This window comes from Scyliorhinus torazame, chromosome 3 (genome assembly GCF_047496885.1).
Source record: "Scyliorhinus torazame isolate Kashiwa2021f chromosome 3, sScyTor2.1, whole genome shotgun sequence".
NCBI lineage: Eukaryota > Metazoa > Chordata > Chondrichthyes > Carcharhiniformes > Scyliorhinidae > Scyliorhinus > Scyliorhinus torazame.
In genome coordinates, this window is record NC_092709.1 from 339,445,678 (window position 1) to 339,468,432 (window position 22,755).

At 48.5% G+C, this 22,755-nt stretch overlaps 1 protein-coding gene across 2 annotated transcripts in view; it reads left to right on the plus strand.

Annotated features, from left to right (window-relative positions):
* npm1b (nucleophosmin 1b) overlaps nucleotides 1-22,755 on the plus strand; it is a 146,106-nt gene that overhangs the window by 18,121 nt on the left and 105,230 nt on the right. For both annotated transcript variants that reach the window (XM_072497708.1, XM_072497707.1), the window contains exons 2-3: nucleotides 4,212-4,294; nucleotides 12,512-12,631. In XM_072497708.1, the coding sequence (XP_072353809.1) occupies nucleotides 4,212-4,294; nucleotides 12,512-12,631 (203 nt within the window). The remainder of the gene's footprint in view (nucleotides 1-4,211; nucleotides 4,295-12,511; nucleotides 12,632-22,755) is intronic.

Below are 22,755 nucleotides of genomic sequence, written 5' to 3' on the forward strand. Positions count from 1 at the left end.
TTCCCCTCCCCGTCACCCCTCTTTCCCCTCCCCGTCACCCATCTTTCCCCTCCCCGTCACCCCTCTTTCCCCTCCCCGTCACCCCTCTTTCCCCTCCCCGTCACCCCTCTTTCCCCTCCCCGTCATCCCTCTTTCCCCTCCCCGTCACCCCTCTTTCCCCTCCCCGTCACCTCTTCTTTCCCCTCCCCGTCACCTCTTCTTTCCCCTCCCCGTCACCTCTTCTTTCCCCTCCCCGTCACCTCTTCTTTCCCCTCCCCGTCACCCCTTCTTTCCCCTCCCCGTCACCCCTTCTTTCCCCTCCCCGTCACCCCTTCTTTCCCCTCCCCGTCACCCCTTCTTTCCCCTCCCCGTCACCCCTTCTTTCCCCTCCCCGTCACCCCTTCTTTCCCCTCCCCGTCACCCCTTCTTTCCCCTCCCCGTCACCCCTTCTTTCCCCTCCCCGTCACCCCTTCTGTCCCCTCCCCGTCACCCCTTCTTTCCCCTCCCCGTCACCCCTTCTTTCCCCTCCCCGTCACCCCTTCTTTCCCCTCCCCGTCACCCCTTCTTTCCCCTCCCCGTCACCCCTTCTTTCCCCTCCCCGTCACCCCTTCTTTCCCCCTCCCCGTCACCCCTTCTTTCCCCCTCCCCGTCACCCCTTCTTTCCCCCTCCCCGTCACCCCTTCTTTTCCCTCCCCGTCACCCCTTCTTTCCCCTCCCCGTCACCCCTTCTTTCCCCTCCCCGTCACCCCTTCTTTCCCCTCCCCGTCACCCCTTCTTTCCCCTCCCCGTCACCCCTTCTTTCCCCTCCCCGTCACCCCTTCTTTCCCCTCCCCGTCACCCCTTCTTTCCCCTCCCCGTCACCCCTTCTTTCCCCTCCCCGTCACCCCTTCTTTCCCCTCCCCGTCACCCCTTCTTTCCCCTCCCCGTCACCCCTTCTTTCCCCTCCCCGTCACCCCTTCTTTCCCCTCCCCGTCACCCCTTCTTTCCCCTCCCCGTCACCCCTTCTTTCCCCTCCCCGTCACCCCTTCTTTCCCCTCCCCGTCACCCCTTCTTTCCCCTCCCCGTCACCCCTTCTTTCCCCTCCCCGTCACCCCTTCTTTCCCCTCCCCGTCACCCCTTCTTTCCCCTCCCCGTCACCCCTTCTTTCCCCTCCCCGTCACCCCTTCTTTCCCCTCCCCGTCACCCCTTCTTTCCCCTCCCCGTCACCCCTTCTTTCCCCTCCCCGTCACCCCTTCTTTCCCCTCCCCGTCACCCCTTCTTTCCCCTCCCCGTCACCCCTTCTTTCCCCTCCCCGTCACCCCTTCTTTCCCCTCCCCGTCACCCCTTCTTTCCCCTCCCCGTCACCCCTTCTTTCCCCTCCCCGTCACCCCTTCTTTCCCCTCCCCGTCACCCCTTCTTTCCCCTCCCCGTCACCCCTTCTTTCCCCTCCCCGTCACCCCTTCTTTCCCCTCCCCGTCACCCCTTCTTTCCCCTCCCCGTCACCCCTTCTTTCCCCTCCCCGTCACCCCTTCTTTCCCCTCCCCGTCACCCCTTCTTTCCCCTCCCCGTCACCCCTTCTTTCCCCTCCCCGTCACCCCTTCTTTCCCCTCCCCGTCACCCCTTCTTTCCCCTCCCCGTCACCCCTTCTTTCCCCTCCCCGTCACCCCTTCTTTCCCCTCCCCGTCACCCCTTCTTTCCCCTCCCCGTCACCCCTTCTTTCCCCTCCCCGTCACCCCTTCTTTCCCCTCCCCGTCACCCCTTCTTTCCCCTCCCCGTCACCCCTTCTTTCCCCTCCCCGTCACCCCTTCTTTCCCCTCCCCGTCACCCCTTCTTTCCCCTCCCCGTCACCCCTTCTTTCCCCTCCCCGTCACCCCTTCTTTCCCCTCCCCGTCACCCCTTCTTTCCCCTCCCCGTCACCCCTTCTTTCCCCTCCCCGTCACCCCTTCTTTCCCCTCCCCGTCACCCCTTCTTTCCCCTCCCCGTCACCCCGGTCACCTGCTGTCACAGAAACATTACAGATATTTCAAAATGGCTATTACAAATGATAAGTCTTTGCTGAGAGCCATTAAAAATCTCTCAAACATTTGCCACTTTGGAAGGAGCAATTTGACAAGGAAATATTCAATGAATGGCACCACACTGGGTAGTCCTGAGGAACAAAGAGACCTTGGTGTGTTTGTAAATAGATTTCAAGGCAGAAGGGCAGGTTAATAGGGTTGTGAAAAAGGTATATGGGACACTTGACTTCATCAATTGTGGCATATATTCGAAAAGCAGTGCTTTCAAATGGGATTAGGGCTGGCAAATAGGGTGCTTTTGGGTGCAGACTCGATGGGCCGAAGGGCCTTTTCTGCACTGAATCTTTCTGTGAATCTGTGCTCATAATCCCCAAGCAGAATCTCTTTCCTTGCCTGTCCATGTTGGTACCCACGTGGACCCCTCGCACTGCAAGTTCCCCATCTACCCAAGCAGCTGTATCAAACTCTGGCATTGGGCCAGCAACACAGCCACCTGGGCTGTTCTCGTCTGCAGCCCCCCCCCCGACCATGCAATCATCCCACTATCACAACGTTCCCGCACTTGAATGGTTCCCTGTATCGTAGTGCCATTTGTCTCTTTGCTCATCCACTTTTGCAGCCCCCGCTCTCTTCCAGGCAAGCTGTTAGAACCTCAAACCTGTTGGACAACCAAGGCTGCTACACATCCACCATCTTGAATCCTTTGCCTACCTTACTCTTAGTCCCTTAGAGCACTGCTCAACAGGAGAGATTCAAAGAGACATGGTGTGGTTGGTATGGGTGGGTTTAGGTACACACATTGTGAGCAGGCGCAGAATCAAAATCATATTAAAAGATTAACTGAAGAATGACCTTCACATTTTGAGGAATAGACTGAGGGGGCAGAAGTTGTAAGAACTGATTAAATTTGTTACAATCTCTGTAGAAACTGACAACTTTTTTAAAAAAGAGAGATGAATTTCCCAACCACTTGAAAAAAACCTAAATATAACATTTCATGTTTTAAGACCAGTAGTATAACCAAATAAAATCGGCAAAGAACAAATAAAAACACTTAGCAGGCAACTAATACACCAATTTAAGGAAAAATAATTTTGCATTAACTAATGAATTCAGTTGAATAAGTATGGCATGTGACATTTTTTACTTGTGCAGATTGGTAGCAAAACTCAAGGGGTGGAAGTGGTGTAGTGGTATTGTAGTGGAGGGACTGGTTTAACACACTGGGCTAAATCGCTGGCTTTTAAAGCAGGCCAGCAGCATGGTTCAATTCCCGTACCAGCCTCCCCGAACAGGTGCCGGAATGTGGCGACTAGGGGCTTTTCACAGTAACTTCATTGAAGCCTACTTGTGACAATAAGCGATTTTCATTTTTTCATGCTCACTGAGCTAATAATCCAGAGATCCAGTGTAATACCGTGGGGACTGAGGTTCGAATCCCACCAGGAGAGATGGTGGAATTTGAATTCAATAAAAATCTGGAATTAAAAATCTAATGATAACTGTGAAACCATTGTTGATTGTCATAATAACCCATCTGGTTCACTAATGTCCTTAATGGGAGGAAATCTGCCATCCTTTTCTGGTCTGACCTGCACGTTACTCCAGACTCGCAGCAATGTGGTTGACTCTTAAATGCCCTCGGGGTTGAGAAATAAATATTGGTCCAGCCAGCGATGCCCACATCCGCCAAAAATGCTCCCTACCACACCATATTCGATCTTCCCATGTCCCTCAATTTGTTTCACGCAGACGGAACATGGCATACCTGGGAGATCCTTGTTCCTTAAATCTCAAAGTCCCATTTCCTTGCTTTGAAAAAGAATCAAAATCTCTCTCCCTCTACCTTTAAAAGCAGCAAAGAAATTCTCCCTACTGACCTCCTCACCATTTAACTCTCACCCAACATCTTTAAGGCAGATTATCTGATAACCACTACATTGCTTTTTGTGAAATTGGCTGCCATGTTTCTCAAATCACCTTGTCTTGGTGACTGTGCTTCAGAAATCTTTCAATGGCCATAAAATGGTTTGTACTGGGGTAATAACAAGTACAATAGAAATGCATATTTAATTTACCAAACCATTTACACAAGCAATGTAATACCTAGCCTGAGCGGTAATGTATCCATTTGCTGCCCCAACCTCCCTTTCAAACTTTTGGAATCAACAAAAATATTTTGTATATTTGGTGGATATGAGTTCTCAAATTTATTTTTCATATTTGGTTGTTCAGGATGTGTGTTGGAGGAAGGAAAGAAGGAATACAAATTCCAGCTGCATGATGATCGGATGGCACACCAACTCATCCTGAGGACGGTGAGTGTCCTGAGCTATGGAGTATGTTGCAAGTCTGGCCTTGTGCAAACTCTTGTGGTGGGTACTCTTTAAAACCCTGCCATACTGGGGATATATGCAATGTGCTTCAATGCATGGGACACCGAGGACAATTTGGAAAATGATGTACTGTATAGAATTTGAGTCTGCTACCATGCAGCCACAAGACTTGAACCTCATTCTTGGGAATGAGCTGTTGCATACCCTCACTTTTTCTAGGTTGCATTCTGTTACACCCCCTTTTTCCTCTTTCCCCCCCCCCCCCTTCCCCAAGCCCGTGCATTCTGCAGACCATTGGGTTTCTCTACTGTTCTTGGCTCATTTGTCTTTCACCAAGAATATTGCACAAGAACAATTCAAATTGCTTAATTAGAGACTCCGGGTCTTTTTTTTTTTAAAGTTCTTTCTTGCACTTATTTAACTTTTAGCCAGAGGCTGTTTGTGCCATTCTTCTGGCTAGACTTTAACCGCTATTGATTCTCTGACTCACCATCTTCCATTCTTGAAACCTTAAATTTGCAGCACACTCTTTAATTTTATGATTTAAAAGATGTTTGTGGGGTAACCTTTTAGATAATGAAGGGAAATTAATCGCGTAGTGTGTTAATCTTGCACTTCAAAGATGGCATAAACACCATTACAGAAAATAAAATACTGCTCTCATTCACCTTTTTTGGAGTTTATTTTTTTGGTTTTTAACTGTTTCCCACCGGTTTACTACACATTATTTGTAAAATGAAATTTTATAACAATTGAGATTTTGAAAATGACGCAAGACGTTTTGTTTGAGTGGGAAGAAAAGATCGAGCCGAAGGAGGAGGTATCAGAACAGATGGGTTATAAACTCAATCAGAAGTAAGCTTTGAGGAGAGTCTTGGAGGAAGGAACAGTGCCAGATTCTGATACATAGACATCGAAGTTACAGTGCAGAAGGAGGCCATTCGGCCCATTGAGTATGCACTGGCTCTTGGAAAGAGCACCCTACCAAAGCCCATACCTCCACCCTATCCCCATAACCCAGTAACCCCCCATAACCCAGTAACCCCACCCAACACTAAGGGCACTTTTTGACACGAAGGGCAATTTACCATGGCCAATCCACCTAACCTGCACATCTTTGGACTGTGGGAGGAAACCGGAGCACCAGGAGGAAACCCACACACACACTGGGAGAACATGCAGACTCCTCACAGACAGTGACCCCATCCGGGAATCGAACCTGGGACCCTGGAGCTGTGAAGCAATTGTGCTAACCACTATGCTACCGTGCTGCCCTGAATCGTAAAGTTTCTATAAAATACTAAATCGTAAAGTTTCAGATGAGCTCCAGTTTACTGAGCAATAATATTAATGGTCATGTTGCTGTTCAGGTTTATTTTTTTTCTGTTTCAAGGTCTTGCTTTGTGGTTTATTCTTATCCATATCCTATGGTTTTGATAGATAAGGTTGTGGCATCTCCTCTACTCCTTTCGTTTCTGAAACAAAATGAAAATATTGGGAACTCCTCCTTTTGCGATGTTTGCAATTGTTCATGAAAACACTGACCAGGACCAATGGATTAACCAAAAGCCAAAATAACGAACAAACCGAAGTGGAGCAGTATAGTGGCTTCAACACATCAACAAAAATGTATTATTATGGATGCGCTGAAGGCCTTGAATCTTATGGCATTTCTGTGAAGGAGCTGGACCACAGGAGTACAAGGGATCAAAAAGGAACTTTGTTAACTTATCCAAGGTGGTGAGAATGTGGAATTTAATACCTCCTGGAGTAGTTGAAGCAAATGGCATGGATGCATTTGAGAGAGAAAGGAATATAAAAGGATGTGATAATGGGGTTAGATGAGGTAGGAAGGGAGGAGGCTCATATGCAGCATCAGCAATGGCACCTGTTGGGCTGAATAGCCTGGTTTGTGCTGCAATTCTGTGCAAGAGATTTGCAGTGCTGTCAATACCAGATGTTCTGACAGTTCCCTGTACTCAAGCAGAACAGCATTTAAGCGCAGTTATTTGTGATGAGGTTATAGATGTATGGTCCTATTGCATCCTTAAAATAACTTGTTCCTTAAATAATAGACGAGTCATTGGAAACTGTAATCTTATTACATGTAAGCATAGCTATGAATCTGCTTACTTAAATGGTAAAGTGTCTTCCATTAGTGTCCAAAAAATAAAGGAGGATAATGTTGCATTTTTGGACAATCGTGGTATTCAATAAGAGATTATTGGTTGTTACCAGATCTAATTCTGGTCAGCTGGACCACACGAGCAAGGTATTGTTCCGAACACCTGAAATAATTCAAACTTTTCTCTTAAATATCTAAGTGAAAATTCCTTAATTTCAGCTATTTGCAATCTATAATATTGAATTGAACAAAGGGAGTAATGTCTCTAAGTTTGCTGAAATTTTAAGTGGAGGTTGAAGAGGACGCAGAAGTGTGAAACTTCTGAGACCCTGGGTGTGCTCAAAGTTAGCATGCAGGTATGAATGAAATGAATAAAAATGAATGAAAATCGCTTATTGTCACAAGTAGACTTCAATGAAGTTACTATGAAAAGCCCCTAGTCGCCACATTCCGGCCCCTGTTCGGGGAGGTTGGTACGGGAATTGAACCGTGCTGCTGGCCTGCCTTGGTCTGCTTTAAAAGCCAGCGATTTAGTCCAGTGAGCTAAACCAGCCCCTACAGGTACATCAAGCAATTAGGAAAGCAAATGGCTTGTTGGCCTTTATTGCAAGAGGATTGACGTACAGGAACACCAAAATCCTGCTGCATTTGTGCAGGGCGTTGATGAGACTACACCTGGAATGCTGTTGAGGTTTGGTCTCCATGTAAAGGAAGGATATGCTTGCTTTGGAAGTGGTATTGTGAAGATTGATTGAATTGGTGCCTGGGACGTGACGGTTGTCCTATGAGCAGCAATAATCTCATTGAAGCTGAAGATTCTGAGGGGGTTTTACAGGTTAGACACTGGGGTTGTCTCCTCTGGTTGAGGAATCTAAAACATGGGTTCCCAAACTAAGGAATATGGGTTCAGCTCCTTGCTGCTGCTCTGCGATTTAACCAGATAATGACTGTTCTGCTACCTCAATGCCAACCTCCTGCACTATCCCCATGTTTCTCTGCTATGAACATCGAGTGACTGAGCCTCTACAGCTAGCTGGGGTAGAGAATGGCCACCCTCTGACCCAAGAAATTCCTCCACACCTCTGTCCAATGGCTTGCCTTCTATTCTGGGGCCGTGTCCCCCTGGTTCTCAACATTCCTCTCTGTTCTCTCCCCCCACGCCCACCCCCCCCAAGGAAACATTTTGCATATGGGGAGGCGGTGGCATAGTGGTATTGTCGCTGGACTAGTAATCCAGAGACCCAGGATAATGATCTGGTGACCAGGGTTCGAGTCCCACCACAGCAGATGATGGAATTTAAACTCAAAACAAAATATCTGGAATCAAAATTCTACTGATGACCATGAAACCATTGTCGATTTGTCATTTTAAAAACCCACCTGGTTCACCAGTGTCCTTTAGGGAAGAAAATCTACCATCCTTACCTGATCTGGCCTACATGTGACTCCAGCCCCCCAGCAATGTGGTTGACTCTTAAATGCCCTTTGAAATGGCCTAGCAAACCACTCAGTTGTATTCAATCTTTAGAAAGCACAAAAAAGGAATGAAACCAGATGGACCACCCGGCATTGAACCAAGCACCAAAATGACAACGGCACAAACAACAAGCAATTCCATTACTACCGCGTCAGATCTAACCTCTGCAGTCCTGCCACATCCAGCCATGAATGGTGGTGAACAATTTAAAACAACTCACTGGAGGAGGAGGTTCTACAAATATCCCCATCCTCAATGATGGAGGAGACCTGTCGACCCTGCAAAGTTCTCCTTATGAACACCTGAGCGTTTGTGCTAAAGTTGGGAGAACTGTCTCACAGATTAGTCAAGCAACAGCCTGACATAGTCATACCCACAGAATCATACCTTACAAACAATATCCCAGACACCACTGTCACCATTCATGTGTATGTCCTGTCTCACCGGCAGGACAGACCCAGCAGAGGTGGCGACATAGTGGTATATAGTCGGGTGGGAGTTGCCCTGGGAGTCCTCAACATTGACTCTGGATCCCATTAAGTCTCATGGCTTCAGGTTGAACATGGGCAAAGAAACGGCCTGCTAATTACCATGTACCAGCCACCATCAGCTGATGAATCAGTACTCCTCCCATGTTAAACACCACTTGGAGGAAGCACTGAGGGTGGCAAGGATGCAGAATATGCTCTGGGTGGGGGACTTCAATGTCCATCACCAAAAGTGGCTCGGCAGTACCACCACAGACCGAGCTGGCCGGGTCCTGAAGGACATCGCTGCGAGACTGGGACTGCAGCAGGTGGTGAGGGAACCAACAAAAGGGAAAAACCTACTTAACCTGATCCTCCCCAATCAACCACAATCTGAAACCTCATAGCCCGGCATTGCCAGCAAGCCAGGGGATCAATCCTGGTTCAATGAAGTGTGCAGGAGAGCATGCTAGGCGCAACATCAGGCACATTGAAAAATGTGTCAACCTGGTGAAGCTACAACACAGGACTACTTGTACTCCAAACAGCATAAACAACAAGTAATAGAGCTAAGCGACTCCATAACGACTGCATCAGATCTAAGCTCTGCGATCCTGCCACATCCAGCCATGATTGGTAGTGGACAATTAAACAACTCAATGGAGGAGGTGGCTCCACAAATATCCCCATCCTCCATGATGGAGGAGCCTAGTACATATGTGTAAAAGACGAGGCTGAGGAATTCATAACCATCTTCAGGCAGAAGTGCCGAGTGGATGATCCATCTTGGTCTCCTCTGGAGGTCCCCAGCATCACAGATGTCAGCTCTCGGCTTCACTCCACGTGATATCAAGAAATGGCTGAAAGCACTGGATACTGAAAAAGCTATGTGGCCTGATAATGTTCCGGCTTGTGCTCCCAAACTTTAAAAAAAAAAATTTGGGGTACCCAATTTATTTTTTTCCAATTCAAGGGCAGTTTTAGTGTGGTCAATCCACCTATCCTGCACATCTTTGGGTTGTGGTGGCGAAACCCAGGCAAACATGGGGAGAATGTGCAAACTCCACACTGACAGTGACCCAGAGCCGGGATCGAACCTGGGACATTGGTGTCGTGAGGCAGCAATGCTAGCCACTGCGCTGCCGTGCTGCCCTGTGCTTCAGAACTTGCCTGACCCCCAGCCAAGCTGTTCCAGTACAGCTCCAACACTGGCATCTACCTGGCAATGCGGAAAATTTCCCAGGTGTCTCCTGTACACAGGACAAATCCAGCCCTGTCAATTATCACCCTATCAGTCTACTCCTCCATTAGAAAAATCAGTCTACTCCTCCATCAGAAAAATCAGTCTACTCTCCATCAGAAAAATCAGTCTACACTCCATCAGAAAAATCGGTCTACTCCTCCATCAGAAAAATCAGTCTACTCTCCATCAGAAAAATCAGTCTACACTCCATCAGAAAAATCAGTCTACTCCATCAGAAAAATCAGTCTACTCTCCATCAGAAAAATCAGTCTACTCCTCCATCAGAAAAATCAGTCTACTCTCCATCAGAAAAATCAGTCTACTCCTCCATCAGAAAAATCAGTCTACTCTCCATCAGAAAAATCAGTCTACACTCCATCAGAAAAATCAGTCTACTCTCCATCAGAAAAATCAGTCTACTCCTCCATCAGAAAAATCAGTCTACTCTCCATCAGAAAAATCAGTCTACTCCTCCATCAGAAAAATCAGTCTACTCCTCCATCAGAAAAATCAGTCTACTCTCCATCAGAAAAATCAGTCTACTCTCCATCAGAAAAATCAGTCTACACTCCATCAGAAAAATCAGTCTACTCCTCCATCAGAAAAATCAGTCTACTCTCCATCAGAAAAATCGGTCTACTCTCCGTCATCCGAAAAATCGGTCTACTCTCCGTCATCCGAAAAATCGGTCTACTCTCCGTCATCCGAAAAATCGGTCAACTCTCCGTCATCCGAAAAATCGGTCTACTCTCCGTCATCCGAAAAATCGGTCTACTCTCCGTCATTAACAGTGCTGTCAAGCAGCACTTACTTAGCAATAACCTGCTCACAGACGTTCAGTTTGGGTTACGCCAGGGTCACTCGGCTCCTGACCTCATTACAGCCTTGGTTCGAACATGGACAAAAGAGCTAAATGGCCAAAGGTGAAGTGAGAGTGACTGCCCTTGACATCAAGGCGGCATTTGACCGAGTATGGCAAAACTGGAGTCAGTGGGAACCGGGGTAAACTCTCTGCTGGTTGGAGTCATACCTGGCACAAAGTAAGATGATTGTGGTGGTTGGGAGGTCAATCGTCTCAGCTGTAGGACATCAATGCTGGAGTTCCTCAGGGTAGTATCCTAGGCCCAACCAACTTCAGCTGCTTCCATCATCAGGTCAGAAGTCACAACGACTCGGATAATGAAGCAGTCCATGTCCAAATGCAGCAAGACCTGGACAATACCCAGGCTTGGGCAGACAAGTGGCAAGTTACATTCATGCCAGGCAATGACCATCTCCTCCAAGGATCTAACTACTGCCTCTTGACATTCAACGGTATTACCATCGCTGAATCCCCCACAATCAACATCCTGGGGGTTACCAATGATCAGAAACTGAACTGGACTAGGCATATGGCTACGATGGCAGGTCAAAGGGTCACTGTCCGTGTGGAGTTTGCACATTCTCCCCATGTCTGCGTGGGTTTCACCCTCAGCCAGGGTGTGCAGGTTAGGTGGATTGGCCACGTTAAATTGCCCCCTAATTGGAAAAAAATATATGATTGGGTACTCTAAATTTATATTTAAAAAAAGAAGTACCTTCCATAACTCCTCATTGGCATGGCGTTTCTCTACTATACAACTGAACAGGCTTAGAGTCATTTACCAGCAACTTGCAGTTCACACCATTGCCAGATTGTTTAGCAGACCTCTTTCCAGCAGCGAGGCTTTCTAGACCAATACCAGGAATGCACAGGTTGTCTTGGGCAGAAAGGTTGCAGAGGTAAAGGTTGGAGAGGTTAGGTTTGTATTGACTAGAGTTTAGAAGAACAAGAGGCTTCTTGATCAAAACCTTTACAATCTTGAGGGGTCTTGATTGGGTGGGTGTGGAGAGGATGTTCCCTCTTGTGGAAGAAACTAGAACTAGGGATCACTGTTTAAAAATAAGGGGCCTCTCATTTAAGACAGAAATTAGGAGCATTTCTTTCTCTCAGTCTGTCTTCGAGTCACTGGAACTCTCTTCCTCAAAAGGTAGTAGAAGCAGGGACTTTGAATATTTTTAAAGCAGATCTTAATGGATTTTTGATTAACAAGGGGTGGGGGGGGGGGGGGAGAGGCTATTGGGGGTAGGCAGAAATGTGGGGTTGATACAGTTCGATCAGCCATGAGCTTATTGAATAGCAGAGCAGGCCCAAGGGGCCCAGTGTCCCACTCCTAATTCATATGTTCGTATGAACAGTCTGATTCTGTTGCAACTGAAAAGCAAGAAGGTAACAAACTCTCTAAATAAATACAACAACCCCATCGACAAGTGGGAACCACTTGTCTTAGAACGCACAAATGGAAGAAAAGGCATCCGCGAAGGCCCCAGTTGCCTCGAGCGTCACGGGGTGGAGCATACGGACGCCACGCCGAAACAGCGAAAGAGCACATGCAGAATCCACCCAGCCACCCCATCAAACACCACCTGCCAGACCTGTGGCAGAATCTGCAGATCCAAGATTCAGCCACCACAGAACCCCTGGAGTGGAAGGAAGACATCCTCAACCCGGAGGGACTGCCCAAGAAGAAGGACTGCAGCCAGGGCATATATGTCACTTTGGTTATTGATTTCCGACTCGAGAATCCGCTTCGTGCATAACGGCCCCTTCTGCATGAATAGCGTTGGCGGGTTGGCTTTTATTTACTAATGTCATAACTAAAAAACACCACCAGATGGTGTCTTGTGCAGCAAGCTTGGAAATCCGGCCTCTGGAAAAATCTACTGGAGTTCTGTCTGTTTTGATCCTGAGCCTGGAGAATATTTTCTGTTTTCTGTCTCCAACGGTAAAGTTGGGAGATCTCTTGAAATATCTTTGTATTATTTTTCAATGAAAAGTCAGTATCACCTTTCTTTTTCTTGGTGGCAGGTATGTGTGGGTCCTGAAACGAAGGATGAGTTGCACGTCATTGAGCTGGAGGCTATGAACCCGAATGGGAAAATGATCAAGGTGCCTTTGACATCTCTGAAACCATCCATTCTAACTACAGTAAGTGCCTTAATATGTGCGCATGCACTTGCGTTGAATGCAAATGAGGTTAGTAGATCGAGCATTTGCAAAGCAAACCAGATTTGTGGAGAGGGGAAGTTTGTCTGTTGTGTGCTATTCGTTCAACAGTATAAAATGGAGCGCATCAACAATTAAGTGTGCCTCGGGAACCTAATGTAACTAAAGTATTTTGTTCACTTGACTCAGTTGTAGCACCTTTGCCTCTGGACCAAATGGGCATGTATTCAAACTCTGAGTCGCAATATAGACTGGTGGGGTGGGGTGGGGTGGGGTGGAGATCCAGAAGCTCCAATTGTTGCATGGGGGCACATGTTTAAATCTCACCACGGCAGCTGGTGGAATTGAAATTTGATAAACCTGCAATTAAAAGCAAGCCTCAGCAACCGTCACCATGAAACCATTGTAAAGGCCCACTTGGTTCACCAGCGTGAGGAAAATCTGCTGCCCTCTGGTCTGATCTGCATGTGACTCGACCCACAGCAATGTGGTTGATTCCAAGATGGCCTTGCAAGCCACTCAGTAAGTCTTTGTTATTAACTGCTGGGAGCTTGTGCCAAAATTTGAGAGCTGTCCGACAGACTAATCTAGCAACAGTCTGTCATTGTCATACTCATGGAATTGCACCTTTTCGACACAATCCAATCATCTCTGGCAGACCCAACAGGGCTGGGGACGCAGTGGTGTATAGTTGAGAGGGCGTTCTCCTGGGGGTTATTGACATTTGACTCCAGACCTATGTCTCATGGCATCAGGTCAAACGTGGGAAAGGAAACCTGCTCCTGATTGCCACCTCCCACTCCACACCCCGTCTCCGCCGATGAATCAGTTTTCCTCTATGTTGAACAGCACTTGGAAGAAGCGCCGAAGGTGAAAAGGACACAATGTCCTCTGGTTGAGGGACTTGAATGATAGAGCAACTACTGACCAAGCTGGCTGAGCCCTACTGCTAGACTGGTCTGTGGCAAAGGAGAACCGACAAGAGGGAAACACATACTTGACCCTCATCCTCCCCAATCTATCTGTCACAGTGAAGCAGTTGAGGCTCCTTCTTTAAACGTTTTTAAGAAAAAGATCGATACCTTTCTAAAGAATAAAGGGATTCGGGGATATGGTATATGGGCCGGAGAGTGGAGCTGAGTCCACAAAGATCAGCCATGATCTCATTAAATGGCGGAGCAGGCTCGAGGGTCCAGATGGCCTACTCCTGTTCCTAGTTCTTATGACAGTATAGGGAGGAGTGACCACCACAAGGTCCTTTTTGGAGTCAAAGTCCTGTCTTCACATTGAGGATACTGTCTTCACATTGAGGATACTGTCTTCACATTGACGGTGCTGTCTTCACATTGACGGTGCTGTCTTCACATTGACGGTGCTGTCTTCACATTGACGGTGCTGTCTTCACATTGACGACACTGTCTTCACATTGACAATACTGTCTGTACATTGACGATAGTGTCTTCACATTGACGATACTGTCTTCACATTGAGGATACTGTCTTCACATTGAGGATACTGTCTTCACATTGACGGTGCTGTCTTCACATTGACGACACTGTCTTCACATTGACGATAGTGTCTGTACATTGACGATACTGTCTGTACATTGACGATACTGTCTGCACATTGAGGATACTGTCTGCACATTGACGGTGCTGTCTTCACATTGACGATACTGTCTGTACATTGACGATACTGTCTGCACATTGAGGATACTGTCTTCACATTGACGGTGCTGTCTTCACATTGACGATACTGTCTGTACGTTGACGACACTGTCTTCACATTGAGGATACTTAGGATACTGTCTTCACATTGACGGTGCTGTCTTCACATTGACGGTGCTGTCTTCACATTGACGATACTGTCTGTACATTGACGATACTGTCTTCACATTGACGGTGCTGTCTTCACATTGACGGTGCTGTCTTCACATTGAGGATACTGTCTTCACATTGACGGTGCTGTCTTCACATTGAGGATACTGTCTGCACATTGGGGATACTGTCTGTACATTGACGATACTGTCTGTACATTGACGATACTGTCTGCACATTGAGGATGCTGTCTTCACATTGACGGTGCTGTCTTCACATTGACGATACTGTCTGTACATTGACGACACTGTCTTCACATTGAGGATACTGTCTTCACATTGACGGTGCTGTCTTCACATTGACGGTGCTATCTTCACATTGACAATACTGTCTGTACATTGACGATACTGTCTTCACATTGACAATACTGTCTGTACATTGACGATACTGTCTGCACATTGACGATACTGTCTTCACATTGACGGTGCTGTCTTCACATTGACGATACTGTCTTCACATTGACGATACTGTCTTCACATTGACAATACTGTCTGTACATTGACAATACTGTCTTCACATTGACGATACTGTCTTCACATTGACGATACTGTCTTCACATTGACGATACTGTCTGCACATTGACGATACTGTCTGCACATTGACGATACTGTCTTCACATTGACTATACTGTCTGCACATTGACTATACTGTCTGCACATTGACGATACTGTCTTCACATTGACGATACTGTCGTCACATTGACAATACTGTCTGTACATTGACGATACTGTCTTCACATTGACGATACTGTCTTCACATTGACGATACTGTCTGCACATTGACGATACTGTCTTCACATTGAGGATACGGTCTTCACATTGACGATACTGTCTTCACTTTGAGGATACTGTCTTCACATTGAGGATACTGTCTTCACATTGACGACGCTGTCTTCACATTGAGGATACTGTCTTCACATTGAGGATACTGTCTTCACATTGAGGATACTGTCTTCACATTGACAATACTGTCTTCACATTGACGATAGTGTCTTCACATTGACGATACTGTCTGCACATTGACGATACTGTCTTCACATTGACGATACTGTCTGCACATTGACGATAGTGTCTTCACATTGACGATAGTGTCTTCACATTGACGATAGTGTCTTCACATTGGCGGTGCTGTCTTCACATTGGCGGTGCTGTCTTCACATTGGCGGTGCTGCCTTCACATTGGCGGTGCTGCCTTCACACTGGCGGTGCTGCCTTCACACTGGCGGTGCTGCCTTCACACTGGCGGTGCTGCCTTCACACTGGCGGTGCTGCCTTCACACTGGCGGTGCTGCCTTCACACTGGCGGTGCTGCCTTCACACTGGCGGTGCTGCCTTCACACTGGCGGTGCTGCCTTCACACTGGCGGTGCTGCCTTCACACTGGCGGTGCTGCCTTCACACTGGCGGTGCTGCCTTCACACTGGCGGTGCTGCCTTCACACTGGCGGTGCTGCCTTCACACTGGCGGTGCTGCCTTCACACTGGCGGTGCTGCCTTCACACTGGCGGTGCTGCCTTCACACTGGCGGTGCTGCCTTCACACTGGCGGTGCTGCCTTCACACTGGCGGTGCTGCCTTCACACTGGCGGTGCTGCCTTCACACTGGCGGTGCTGCCTTCACACTGGCGGTGCTGCCTTCACACTGGCGGTGCTGCCTTCACACTGGCGGTGCTGCCTTCACACTGGCGGTGCTGCCTTCACACTGGCGGTGCTGCCTTCACACTGGCGGTGCTGCCTTCACACTGGCGGTGCTGCCTTCACACTGGCGGTGCTGCCTTCACACTGGCGGTGCTGCCTTCACACTGGCGGTGCTGCCTTCACACTGGCGGTGCTGCCTTCACACTGGCGGTGCTGCCTTCACATTGACGATAGTGTCTGTACATTGACGACACTGTCTTCACATTGAGGATACTTAGGATACTGTCTTCACATTGACGGTGCTGTCTTCACATTGACGGTGCTGTCTTCACATTGACGGTGCTGTCTTCACATTGACGGTGCTGTCTTCACATTGACGGTGCTGTCTTCACATTGACGATACTGTCTGTACATTGACGATGCTGTCTTCACATTGACGGTGCTGTCTTCACATTGAGGATACTGTCTGCACATTGGGGATACTGTCTGCACATTGACGATACTGTCTGCACATTGACGATACTGTCTGCACATTGACGGTGCTGTCTTCACATTGACGGTGCTGTCTTCACATTGACGATACTGTCTTCACATTGAGGATACTGTCTTCACATTGACGATACTGTCTGTACATTGACGATACTGTCTGTACATTGAGGATACTGTCTGTACATTGACGATAGTGTCTTCACATTGACGATACTGTCTGTACATTGACGATACTGTCTGCACATTGACGATACTGTCTTCACATTGACGGTGCTGTCTTCACATTGACGATACTGTCTTCACATTGACGATACTGTCTTCACATTGACGATACTGTCTGTACATTGACGATACTGTCTGTACATTGACGATACTGTCTGTACATTGAGGATACTGTCTGTACATTGACGATAGTGTCTTCACATTGACGATACTGTCTGTACATTGACGATACTGTCTGCACATTGACGATACTGTCTTCACATTGACGGTGCTGTCTTCACATTGACGATACTGTCTTCACATTGACGATACTGTCTTCACATTGACAATACTGTCTGTACATTGACAATACTGTCTTCACATTGACTATACTGTCTGCACATTGACGATACTGTCTTCACATTGACGATACTGTCTTCACATTGACGATACTGTCTGCACATTGACGATACTGTCTGCACATTGACGATACTGTCTTCACATTGACTATACTGTCTGCACATTGACGATACTGTCTTCACATTGACGATACTGTCGTCACATTGACAATACTGTCTGTACATTGACGATACTGTCTTCACATTGACGATACTGTCTTCACATTGACGATACTGTCTGCACATTGACGATACTGTCTTCACATTGAGGATACTGTCTTCACATTGACGATACTGTCTTCACATTGAGGATACTGTCTTCACATTGAGGATACTGTCTTCACATTGACGACGCTGTCTTCACATTGAGGATACTGTCTTCACATTGAGGATACTGTCTTCACATTGAGGATACTGTCTTCACATTGACGATACTGTCTTCACATTGACGATAGTGTCTTCACATTGACGATACTGTCTGCACATTGACGATACTGTCTTCACATTGACGATACTGTCTGCACATTGACGATAGTGTCTTCACATTGACGATAGTGTCTTCACATTGACGGTGCTGTCTTCACATTGACGATACTGTCTTCACATTGAGGATACTGTCTTCACATTGACGATACTGTCTGCACATTGACGATACTGTCTTCACATTGACGATAGTGTCTTCACATTGACGATAGTGTCTTCACATTGGCGGTGCTGTCTTCACATTGGCGGTGCTGCCTTCACATTGGCGGTGCTGCCTTCACACTGGCGGTGCTGCCTTCACACTGGCGGTGCTGCCTTCACACTGGCGGTGCTGCCTTCACACTGGCGGTGCTGCCTTCACACTGGCGGTGCTGCCTTCACACTGGCGGTGCTGCCTTCACACTGGCGGTGCTGCCTTCACACTGGCGGTGCTGCCTTCACACTGGCGGTGCTGCCTTCACACTGGCGGTGCTGCCTTCACACTGGCGGTGCTGCCTTCACACTGGCGGTGCTGCCTTCACACTGGCGGTGCTGCCTTCACACTGGCGGTGCTGCCTTCACACTGGCGGTGCTGCCTTCACACTGGCGGTGCTGCCTTCACACTGGCGGTGCTGCCTTCACACTGGCGGTGCTGCCTTCACACTGGCGGTGCTGCCTTCACACTGGCGGTGCTGCCTTCACACTGGCGGTGCTGCCTTCACACTGGCGGTGCTGCCTTCACACTGGCGGTGCTGCCTTCACACTGGCGGTGCTGCCTTCACACTGGCGGTGCTGCCTTCACACTGGCGGTGCTGCCTTCACACTGGCGGTGCTGCCTTCACACTGGCGGTGCTGCCTTCACACTGGCGGTGCTGCCTTCACACTGGCGGTGCTGCCTTCACACTGGCGGTGCTGCCTTCACACTGGCGGTGCTGCCTTCACACTGGCGGTGCTGCCTTCACACTGGCGGTGCTGCCTTCACACTGGCGGTGCTGCCTTCACACTGGCGGTGCTGCCTTCACACTGGCGGTGCTGCCTTCACACTGGCGGTGCTGCCTTCACACTGGCGGTGCTGCCTTCACACTGGCGGTGCTGCCTTCACACTGGCGGTGCTGCCTTCACACTGGCGGTGCTGCCTTCACACTGGCGGTGCTGCCTTCACACTGGCGGTGCTGCCTTCACACTGGCGGTGCTGCCTTCACACTGGCGGTGCTGCCTTCACACTGGCGGTGCTGCCTTCACACTGGCGGTGCTGCCTTCACACTGGCGGTGCTGCCTTCACACTGGCGGTGCTGCCTTCACACTGGCGGTGCTGCCTTCACACTGGCGGTGCTGCCTTCACACTGGCGGTGCTGCCTTCACACTGGCGGTGCTGCCTTCACACTGGCGGTGCTGCCTTCACACTGGCGGTGCTGCCTTCACACTGGCGGTGCTGCCTTCACACTGGCGGTGCTGCCTTCACACTGGCGGTGCTGCCTTCACACTGGCGGTGCTGCCTTCACACTGGCGGTGCTGCCTTCACACTGGCGGTGCTGCCTTCACACTGGCGGTGCTGCCTTCACACTGGCGGTGCTGCCTTCACACTGGCGGTGCTGCCTTCACACTGGCGGTGCTGCCTTCACACTGGCGGTGCTGCCTTCACACTGGCGGTGCTGCCTTCACACTGGCGGTGCTGCCTTCACACTGGCGGTGCTGCCTTCACACTGGCGGTGCTGCCTTCACACTGGCGGTGCTGCCTTCACACTGGCGGTGCTGCCTTCACACTGGCGGTGCTGCCTTCACACTGGCGGTGCTGCCTTCACACTGGCGGTGCTGCCTTCACACTGGCGGTGCTGCCTTCACACTGGCGGTGCTGCCTTCACACTGGCGGTGCTGCCTTCACACTGGCGGTGCTGCCTTCACACTGGCGGTGCTGCCTTCACACTGGCGGTGCTGCCTTCACACTGGCGGTGCTGCCTTCACACTGGCGGTGCTGCCTTCACACTGGCGGTGCTGCCTTCACACTGGCGGTGCTGCCTTCACACTGGCGGTGCTGCCTTCACACTGGCGGTGCTGCCTTCACACTGGCGGTGCTGCCTTCACACTGGCGGTGCTGCCTTCACACTGGCGGTGCTGCCTTCACACTGGCGGTGCTGCCTTCACACTGGCGGTGCTGCCTTCACACTGGCGGTGCTGCCTTCACACTGGCGGTGCTGCCTTCACACTGGCGGTGCTGCCTTCACACTGGCGGTGCTGCCTTCACACTGGCGGTGCTGCCTTCACACTGGCGGTGCTGCCTTCACACTGGCGGTGCTGCCTTCACACTGGCGGTACTTTCCATGGAAAACTAACACCATGGAATAGATTTTTGACAGATTTAGCAACTCAAGAACTGGGCATCTATGAGGCACTGGCAATCAACAGCAGCAGAATTGTATTCAGCTGCAAACTGTAACCTCCTGGTCCGGCATATCCCACACTACCAAGACCATCAAGCAGGGGATCAACCCTGGTTCAATAAAGAGTGCAAGATGACATACCAGGAGCAGCACGCTACAACGCAACTACTTGTGTGTCAAACAGCAGAAACAGCATCCAATAGATGGAGCTAAGCAATCCCACAGCCAGTGGATCGGATCTTAGCTGGTGAAGGAGGCTTGGTGAGTTGTTGCAGTGCATTATTTATGTAGTACACACTGCTGCCACGTGGTGGTGGAGGAAATGAAATGTAGTGGATAGTGTGCCAATCAAGCAGCTAACTTAGTGCTGGATGGTTTTGAGCTTTGGGCCATGAGGTTCGGGTCATGTTGCAGATTATGGTTGAATGCCATGCTGTTGAAGATGGCCCACAGTGCCAAATGGATGGCCAGTCTTGAGTTGCCAAACCTGATCGAAGTCTATCCCATTTAGCATGGGGATAGTGCCAGACAACACGATGGAGGGTATCCTCAATGTGAAGGTGGGACTTTGTCTCCACAACGACTGTGCGGTGGTCACTTCTACTGATCCTGTCATGGACAGATACCTGCAGCAGACAGATTGGTGAGAATGATGTCAAGTATGTTTTTCCCTCTTGGTTCCCACATCACCTGCCAAAGTGCCAGTCTCGCAGCTATGTCCTTTAGGACCCGGCCAGCTCGGTCTGTTGTGGTACTACCGAGCCACTCTTGGTGATGGACATTGAAATCCCCTGCCCAGAGCATATTCTACGCTCTTGCCACCCTCAGTGCTTCCTCCAAGTGGTGTTCAACATGGAGGAGCACTGATTCAGCGGCTGATGGTGGCCGGTATGTGGTAATCAGCAGGAGGTTTCCTTGCCCATGTTTAACCTGAAGCCGTGAGACTTGATGGGGTCCAGAGTCAATGGTATAATAATAACCTTTATTATTGTCACACGCCCCAGATGTTAGTAAGGAGAACGTTGCAGGGTGAACAGGGCTGGGTCTGCCGTTGACATTTCCAGTACCTGGTTCAATGCCAGGTAGTCCATCCAATTTCATTTCTTTTTTGTTTTTGTAGCGGTTGAATACAACTGAGTGGCTTGCTAGGCTGTTTCAGAAGGCATTTAAGAGTCGACCACATTGCTGTGGGTCTTGAGCCACATATAGGCCAGACCTGGTAAGGATGACTGATTTCCTTCCCCAAAAGACGTTAGTGAACCAAATGGGTTTTGATGACAATGACGATGGTTTCACGGTCATCATTAGACTTTTAATTCCAGATATTTGAGTTTAAATTCCGCCATCTGCCGTGGTGGGATTTGAACCCAGATTCCCAGACCGTTATCCTGTGTCTCTGTGTCTCAGGGTTACTAGTCCAGTGACAATACCACTACGGCAACCCCCCCCCCCATTTACTTTAATAGAGTAAATCTTAATATGATGTGTAGATGGTGACTGGTGTTAGCTAAGCAGCCAGAAGGTAAAGCATCTCATCGGAACCTAATTCTGTCCTTCAATCCTCGTACATGTGCACTTTTGATTAAGGGGCCATTTCCTAGTCATGGGTTTCAAAAGAGAAAATCATGATTAATCAACCTCATTGAATTTTTAACATTATTTTGTGGGACATGCTGCCGATGCCAGCATTTTTATTGTCCATCTCTAATTGTCCTTGAGGCCACCACCTTAAACTATCAAACAGGTAGGTAACTGAGTAGACGGTGATTGATGTGATTTATCTGAATTTCAGAAGGTTAATGAGGTTTCCCGTAAATCTGTACTGAATAAGGTCAGAGAATGTGGAGCCGGAGGGCAAGTGATAGAATGGATTGCTCAACTGGAATAAAGGCAAAAAGCAGCTAGAGTATAAAGCGGTGCTTCCCAAACACATTTCTCTGCTGAGACCCCATTTTAAGGCATCACACTTGGTGCAACCCAAGTGTGTGGTAGGTGGAAGAAGTGGTGTCTGGGGCATAAATATGATACATAGATTTTAGAAAGAGTAGGGAGGTGACTTCTTATTTGAAAGGTGCAAGTCTAGGTAGAGTCGAGGAACAAGGGGATCTTGGAGCACAAGTACATCAGCCACTAAAAGTTGCATCACAGTTATCAAGGCCTTTAAAAAAGCAAAGTGAATACTAATCTTTAGGTCTTGCGGATTAGGATTGTAAAATAGGCAGATTGTTAAACCTATATCAAATCTTGGTTATTCCACACTTCGTACTGTGCATAATTCTAGTTGCCAAATTATAAAAAGAGTGTTGAGGTACTGAGAGGGTGCAGAGAAGATTTACAATAATGCTACCAGAAATGTATGGGTATGCATATCTAAAGTCAAGATGCCCTTCGCTTTTGGGAAAAGGATGACCTAATACAATTATGGAAGACTTTGATTGAGTGGATATGGGGAGAGTATTTACCCTTACGCAGAGGAGTGTAAATTGAGGCCAACCATATTAGGTAGTCACCAAGAAATCCCATTGGAAATTCAGAAGAAACATTACCCAAAGCATGATGAGAATGCGAAGCAAGCTACAACAAGAAGTGGTTGAAATGAATAATATAGATGCATTTAAGGGGAAACTAAAGTATATGGGGGAGAAGGGAATAGAGGGCTATGATGGA